The sequence below is a fragment of the Wyeomyia smithii genome, chromosome 1, assembly GCF_029784165.1.
Source record: "Wyeomyia smithii strain HCP4-BCI-WySm-NY-G18 chromosome 1, ASM2978416v1, whole genome shotgun sequence".
In the NCBI taxonomy this organism is placed as follows: domain Eukaryota; kingdom Metazoa; phylum Arthropoda; class Insecta; order Diptera; family Culicidae; genus Wyeomyia; species Wyeomyia smithii.
Window position 1 is genome coordinate 80,205,513 of NC_073694.1, and position 8,577 is coordinate 80,214,089.

General features: G+C 38.2%; 1 protein-coding gene across 1 annotated transcript; it reads right to left on the bottom strand.

Annotated features, from left to right (window-relative positions):
* Positions 1-4,764: 4,764 nt before the first annotated feature.
* Positions 4,765-5,714, bottom strand: LOC129719186 (uncharacterized). The gene is made up of 2 exons (XM_055670684.1): positions 5,586-5,714; positions 4,765-5,528 (listed from the first exon to the last, which is right to left on the bottom strand). Exons 1-2 carry the CDS (start codon positions 5,676-5,678, stop codon positions 4,965-4,967), a joined length of 657 nt encoding a protein of 218 aa, XP_055526659.1. The 5' UTR covers positions 5,679-5,714; the 3' UTR covers positions 4,765-4,964.
* Between the last annotated feature and the right edge of the window lie 2,863 nt (positions 5,715-8,577).

Here is an 8,577-nt window from a genome sequence, read left to right on the forward strand (position 1 = left end):
TAAGGCCCTGGTACGAGGTTCGTGCTTTCTTATTACATCGCAGCATAACGCCGATTTTTACTAGACTATAGTGTACCCGTATTATTTCTAAATTTATTTACAACGGGCAGCCTAACGGCTTTAACGCAGCACGCAAGTCGGCTAAAGCTTATTTTGTTGATAATATAATTTTAATTTTTGATCGCAAAAAATCACAAGGGTTGTATGCAAAGCCTTGACCGTAGAACTTGTGTTTGTTGTATAACTTATATTGAATATTTTTAAAATTTTGTGCAAAAGAGGAGTTGAAGTGCTACCGAATTTAAGTTTGCACATACAACGCTGAACAGGGAACACTGGACAGCGCGAACAAGTTTCAACAGTCAAAGTGCATGCAGGTAAAAATAACATTTTACTTTTAGTTCCAGCGCAAAACGAGAAAGTATTAAACCTTAAAAAAGACATTTTTTGATAACGCAGTTGAAAGCTGTTTTTACATTGAAAATTTGACGGCCCATATACTTTGAAAGCCAGCATTCCAAAACGTTTGTGTGTTGTCAAAATACGGCAACTTTCCATTAGAGGAAGTGCGGCTAATGTACCTACTACTGATGCTGCTCGCTACTGCACTAATGCAGCATTAACTAGAGGAAGTGCCGCTGCACCAGCTGGTCCAAATGTCGCTGCTGATACAACTACGCTGTTGATGCTATCCGCTGCCAAAGCTGCTGCTGTTAAGTAAGGATTGTAGTCGCTGTCTAGAACTAATATGAGCAGTTTCGGCTGAAACAGACTCTTCACACTTAAAATAAAACACCGAATTCGGTAAAATTTTACCGGAATCTCAACAGCTGAACGTTCGGTGAAATCTTCGGTGTTTCCGGAAATTACCGAACAGTTTGTGAAACCACCAACCGAGTGGTCGGTAATTTTCGCAGCTTTTTGGTAATGTTCCAAACCGAGCAGCCAGTAAAATTTACCGAAAGAAACTTTAAAAATGAACAAAAATACCGAACGCACCTGTAAAAAATACCGGTGGCAGAAAAGTCGGTTATAAATGAGCCTGCCGGTACCGTCTAAAATCAAACTAAATTAACCAGATTACTTACGAAAAAAGTTAGCGACTCGTACATCCATTAACACTTTCCAAATTATAAATATCCTATGTTTACACAGAACAACAATTAAAACAAATCAGCAGCACCAGTAAAAAATATTCGCGTCTTGCACGGTTGCACGTATGAGAAAAATGGCCACCACATTCACAATTTGGCATTTTTACAGGTTGTTCGGTAAAAAGTTATACAAATTTCGGTAAATGTAAAATTAAGCAAATAATTCGGTAACAGTTAACAGAATTATGGTAAAACCTACAGATCTTACAGAACAGTCGTTAATTTTATGCTTTTTTGCAGGAATACCGGTATTATCACACTTTACCGATTATTATTGTAAAAAAAATTACCGAACGACTTTTTTTGGATTAAGTGTGTTGTATAGGCCAAATAGTACATTCCGAATTACTAGGTCAAAAACTCTGTCGTCCGTGCTTGGGAAAGCAATCATATGACGGCCAATCAGTTTCGACGAGGATTGACCATTTTCAATAATATAGTTGTTTTTATATAAGACTAGACAATTGTTAAGGATTGGTTATGCGAAAACCTAATTATTGTACAGATAATAAAAGCTGTTCGAGTGTTGTGCTTATTACTGAAGGAAAAGATAATTCAGTACGTTCTGAGACATGGAGATAAAGTCAAATTTATAACTATTCCAAATTTGAAGATGTAAATTATTTAAGAAAATATATTAACTCTTGAATCAGGTATTTAATTTCATCCTGAAAAAAACAATTTGCTGTCAAACTCATTACCGGATAAGATGTCGATCTTTTCTTGATGCCGATTGACACTCAAAACTAGACGGCTTTCCAGAACGTTGGTGTGTGAACGCCAGCTTTCCAGAACGTTGGTGTGTTGTCAAAATGAGGCAACTTTCCATTGGATGCATTTCTAGTGCCCGCTATCGCACAGACAGCATTTCACTAAAGAAAGTGCCGCTTCATCAGCTGGCCCTGTTAATATTGATGCTGAGACCCGCTGCAACCGCTGCGCTATCCGTTGCCATGTCACAGCTGTGGCCGCTATCCGCTGCAGTGCTGCTAAGGAAGGACTGCTGTTGTCGCTGTCTATAACTATTATGAGCGGCCTCGGCTGAAACAGGCTCTTAAAAGGCCAGATAGCACATTTAAAATTACTAGGTCTATAATTCTGTCGACCGTGCTTGGGAACCAATCAGAGGTCGAATTTTGCGTTTTGACAATAATGCGTGCCGACTAATGTACCTACTACTGATGCTGTTCGCTACTGCACAAATGCAGCTTCAACTAGAGGAAGTGCCGCTGCACCAGCTGGTCCAAATATTGCTGCTGATACAACTACTGCTGCTGATGCTATGGCATCGTTACTACACCGCGAGAAATGAGCACCGGTATCGATACTTTCTAAACGACGCTTTTTAAAAAAAGATGCAGGTCTGATACCGATACTATCGAAGCATCGATAATCGATACTCCTTCAACCGATACTCCGATACCTGCTATGAACATTGAATACCGCGATACCAAAGTATCGATACGTCTGTCAGTATCGCCCATCTTTACCAAATAGTACGTTCCGAATTACTAGGTCTATAAATCTGTCGACTGTGCTTGGGAAGCAATCATATTGACGACCAATCGGATCAATCGAATTTTGCGCTTCAACAAGGATTGACCATTTGGTTTGATAATTTTTGGGGTTTAATTATGCGATAACTTAATTTTAATGCAGTTAATAAAAGCTGTTCGGGTGTTGTGTTTATTACTAAAGGAAAAGATAATTTAGTTCGTTCTGAGACATGGAGATGAAGTAAAGTTTATAACTGTTCCAACATTTCAAAGTGCAAATTAATTCAATAGAAAATATTAACTCTTCAATTTGGTATTTATTTCATCCTGAAAAGAAAATTTTTCTGTTTAACTCAATATCGATAAAATGTCGATCACTTCTTTGCGTTAATACTGACAGTGCGAATAAAGTATTCCTTGTAAGAGAATAACACTGTGAAATGCTGTTTTAACACTCAAAACTAGACGGCTCATGTATTTTGAACGCCAGCCTTCCAGAACGTTGGTGTGTTGTCAAAATGAGGCAACTTTTCATTGGATACATTTATTAGTGCCCGCTATCTTACAGAGACAGCATTTCACTACAGGAAGTGCCCCACTGCATCAGCTGGCCCTGCTACTATCGATGCTGATATTCTCGCTGCAACTGCTGCCGCTATCCGTTGCCGCAGCTATGGTCGCTATAGGCTTGGCTCCGCAGCAACCGCCACTATCCGATGCACTGCTACTGCTGCTGCTGCTAAGGAAGGACTGCTGTTGTCGCTGTCTAGAATTATGATGAGCGACTTCGGCTGAAACAGTTTAAAATTTTAAATTACTAGGTCTATAATTCTGTCGACTGTGCTTGGGAAGTAATCATATAATGACCAATCAAAGGCCGGCTTGACAATTTTCAATAGTACAATAGTTTGAATGATAAAATTACAATTTTCTGCATTTGGGAAGAATCTTAGATTTTCCAGTCTATTGTTGCAAGAACAAGAAACTCCATCAAAAACTAACCGATTAAAAAGCCTTTGAAGTTGGACATATTTTTCATTTTTTCCGGGTTTTAGATTTTCATTTTACCTCCCTATGTAGCCGAACTTCCTGACAGACGTAGTTCTACGTCAAAATGTTTTGTCGGGACGAGCAAATAGAACCTAATTGTTAACCAAGGCACACCAACTGGCTTAGCTTGATTCCCGAGACACTCACAGCGACGAGGCAGTTCTCTGTGCTGTGCGGTTAGTGTGACATATTGATTTTTTTTAGTTTGAGTCACAAAATACTTACAAAAAACATCTTTGGCAAAGCATTCGGATTTAAATTAATTATATGTGTTTTATTAGTTTTTAGACAACGGAAATTTTATTATTTTCTACATAGACTTGAAATTAAAATATGTGTGGTTTTTTGGATTTCTACCAGACGTCGCTTTTCACGTAAATAAATGATGGTTCGTGTATCGGCTTATCGCTTGAATCGGCTTTTTGTGCTTGAATCGGCGTTTTGTGCGTAGCTTGATGGAAACGTCATTCGCGTGGTTGGATTTGTTGTTGAAACGTGTTAACGGCATTTGAAAACCTAACCTTCACTGAATAGATCTAACCTAAATAATGTCAGTGCTCATTATTCCGTGCAAGAACAAGTGACATTTTGCTTCACAGCAAGTGAACTTTGTTTTCCCTTTCGGTTTATGATTTCTTTTTAGCTGCGTACTAGCTACTAGAATAAATTTCATTGCCTGATTCAGTGCCTGAATTTTCCATGGGATTGAGAAAGGAGAATGAATTCCTTTTTGAACTGCATACTGCATTTTAGATAATAACTTACTGTCTTACTTTTCACAGTAGATGTCACGTTGCGACGTTTCTCTCACTTACGTGAGATCTGTAATAGGACTTAATTCATTTCACTCTGATTTCACCGTGAAGTGCCTCCCGTAATAAATACCACCTAAGACGCGAATGACCCTTAAAGAAAAAAGGGCTCAGGAAAATATATCTTGCATTTTCTTTTTCTATTTACATCGAGCTTGTTGAACACCCTGCAAATGTTTTAAGGAGAGGGGGCCCCATGAAAATATTTACCCCTCACCCAAATCCGACTGCCCATCAAGAAAAAAAAATGAATGTGACTTCGTTCTAGTTTTATTGAAAAGACTCATTGCTTACTTATAGCAAGCTTATTTCAAAATTTCAGCTGTCGAAAAAAAATGAATAAGTTGAACTCTTACTTGACAGCACTGAGCGAAACAGGACAAACCTGAGCCTATACAAACAGGCATTTAATGTGATTACGAAAAACGGTACCAGTATATATAGCCTTTGAATTAATCAGGGTCGAGGAATATTTGTTGAGATCGATCATATCTAATTAAATCAGACGGTATTCCTAAAGCATCTAGCAGCGATTCCATATTATCACAACTGCTCTTCTCCAGAAGATTTTCAAGTGTTTGTACACAACAGTTTCTCCATAATATAATTTTTGACATTAAATCCGCATTTTTTTGTGACAGCGCCGAAACATTCAATGAATTACTTGCTCTGACACAAGTCGTAAAACTTAAATGTTCAGCAGACAATAAGGAACCTTCAGAGTTTTTTGATTCAACCTCGTTTAGCAACCTACGACATTTCAAACGTCGTACCTTTTTACTTATAGCTTCATTTTTCCAACGTTGATTCAATGATAACCGAGATCTTCGTATTCTAGTTTCAAAATTTATGGATGGTTCTGGTGTATTTCCGGGAGTTTTATCAATACCGTTTTCGTTAAACTCATTGTCTCTTGTACATGTGTCTTCAGAATAAATCTGTGGTGATGATTGAACATCAATTAGTTGAGTAGCACCATCTATGCTAGGAGAGTACGTAATTGGTGCAAATGTTTTCTACAATATACAATTTCTAGATAAATACAACTAAAACAAAAGCAAATTTTAACTTACAATTATAGTACGCGTCAGAGAACGTCTCATTCCCAGTGTTCGAATCGGTGTTTTCGAATTAGGAGTACATATAAACGGTTCGCTGTTTTCCATTGCACTTCGCTTCGAGGCTAGTGATGGGAAACTTATCGATACTTATCGATAATATCGATAAATGCTGGTCATCGATATTATCGTTAATTTTTTGACGTTAACGATAATTATCGATATTATTGTTGATTGCGAAAAATTTTCTCGCGAAAAATTCTTATAGAAGTGCGCGGGTACGTCCAATCGCGGTAATATCTTCTACAAAAAGTGCGGAAATTGGATTTGCGCACTTTTTGTAGAAGACACTAACATGATTGGTTATAACCGCGCACTTCTACGGCGTTTTTCATGCATCTTGCGAGATAAATTCTCCCGCAATCGATAATATAAGGGTGAGCACATGTCAGTGCGGCTGGTTACTGGAGGAGACCCAAAAGAAGGAGACCTCACCTACCCTACCCCAGGAGTTGCTTTTGCCGCTAGGTATTTGTTGGGTGCTGCTATTCGACAAGATTTAGCATGTTGGGGGTGGTGAAAAGGTTCGCCCGGGTGTCACTGAGTTTCTGAGAAATAATGGTAACTAAAAAGGTATTTATAGTTTTTAGTTTCCTCAGAACAGATGAATTCGACAACTTAGTACTGGAGAACTTTAAAAAAATATCCAAACTTTTGCACCATCTCATAAAAAGCAATGATACGAAATTGTAATAAAATGCATTTTCTTTGGCTTGCCAACTCTTATAATATGATGGACATGCATAGCGGCAGTCTATTGTTAATTCTCTGGTAATTGTTTAGTTTAACTTGGAACTGTTTAAGTTTAAAGTATCTGTCACCCAACAAACAATTTTGACGTTGACTAACGTCTATATCGAAGTTAGGCCCCTGAATTTGAAAATCTAGTAATTCAACCAGGGAAAACCAGAGAAAAGTGGTCAGGTTTTGAGCGCTTATTTTGCAGTCATCTATAATCAGGTTTTCGAGGTTTTGGCATCAATCGATCAGAAATTCTTTTACGGTTAAATTTATGTAACAAAAACAAACTATTGTTTGAGATACACTATTGAAAAATTGGTAATTAATATCGATTGTCTAAATCATACCGCGCAGCCAATCACTACCTCTCTTCCCAAGCACAGTCGACACTAACGGATACAATCGATCTGACTTTGTTGTTATTGTTGTTGTCACTTTCTGTTTCCGATGTTTATGCTGCTGCTAGCGGAAAAAACCTTGCAAATATGCATCTTTTTGTTGGTGTTAATTTTACGACAGCGGCCGGCGCCCCATCATTCTGATTCCAAAACCGCACCAGTGACATGCGGACGCTAGGTGATAGCAGCTGAAAGGAGGAAATACAAAATAGTACCGGTCATCTCGTGCCGGTTTCACCCGTTATGCTGGTGGCTTTTAGTAGTAAATGGCTACTGCAAAACACTTAAATGGCTGGAATTCTGGACGGACAAACCAGGAAACTATAATCAGCAACTGGCACCTTTTGGTGCCTCGAAATTTTGGTGCAGAAGCGGCTAATTGAATTATCTGATTTACCAAATGCTGCTGCTAGCGGAAAAAACCTTGTAAAAATGCATGTTTGTGTTGGTGTTAATATTACGACAGCGGCCGGCGCAGCTTTCAAGAAACATTTGTCTCTACCATTCCATCATCTCTGTAGGAGGGGCCTTCCTTCTAATTATCTGACGAAGCCTTGGTATAAAACGTATCGTTCGAACATTTCACCCCATCAGTTTCATTATTAAACCGTACCGGATACATACGGACGCTCGGTGTTAGCAGCTAAAAGAAGGAAAAACAAAATAGTACCGGTCATCTCGTGCCGGTTTCACCCGTGATGCTGGTGGCTACTGCAAAATACTAAAATGGCTGGAATTCTGGACGGACTAACCAGTAAACGAGAATAATCGGCAACTGGTACCTTTTGGTGCCTCGAAATTTTGTTACAGAAGTTTTGTAAAAGAAGCGTTGCAATTTCCTCTACTATTTGCTTCAATGGAATATTTTTTTTTTTATAAGAATACGGTAGTCAACGTCATGCGGTCGTGTCTTGAATACCACCCTCCTACTTTTTTTTTAGTTCCACTAAAAACCCAAATCAACGAAATTGTTGCGCCAAAAAAGTATCCTGGTTTATACAGGGGATAGACAAAATAATTGAGATAAATAAAATTCTTTCGAATTTTGAATGGCCAGAACTTTACGAAAAATGAATCAATTTTGATGACCGGTTTCATCTCACTGGAAAACAGTATTATTTTAGTATTACTTGGAAACTTGGTGTGACCAACCTACACCGAAAATGTTTCGGATTTCAAGAGTGTGTGTCAAAGTGTACATTTTTGCAACGCATACGCATGCGCATACAGAAATCTGCTTGATAAACCGCTTTAATTCAAAAATTCGCGTAAAAAAACACGTTAATTTGAAAATCTGCATAAATAACCTTTTAGAGAAAATCCGCGTGAAAATAATCTGACCTTTTTAAATGTTAATCCAGATAACTTTTCAAACGCAAGATTGCAAAGTTGCTTGGTTTCATAAGACCTACACACCCACAATGTTCGATTGAATTCTGCTAGAGTGCTGCAAGCTCAAAGAAAATTAGTACCCAACAGGGAAAAAACCGCCAAAATCAACACCCATACTTAAAAAATTCATACCTCGATGATTCCTTGGCAAATTTTCAATCTTTGGCTACCAATGAACCCGAAATAAATTCTGATTTATTGACAACATATAAACCTAAGTGAAACAGAATGTCAGAAAAAGTTCTACGCGTTGCAAAAATGTACACTTTGGCACACACTCCGGAAATCCGAAACATTTCCAGTGACCCTTGTCACGTCCAGTTCTCAAGTAATACTAGGAAACTAGGACAGTTTTCCAGTAAAATGAAACCTGTTTTGTCAGAATTGATTCAGTTTTCGTGAAGTTTTGGCCATTT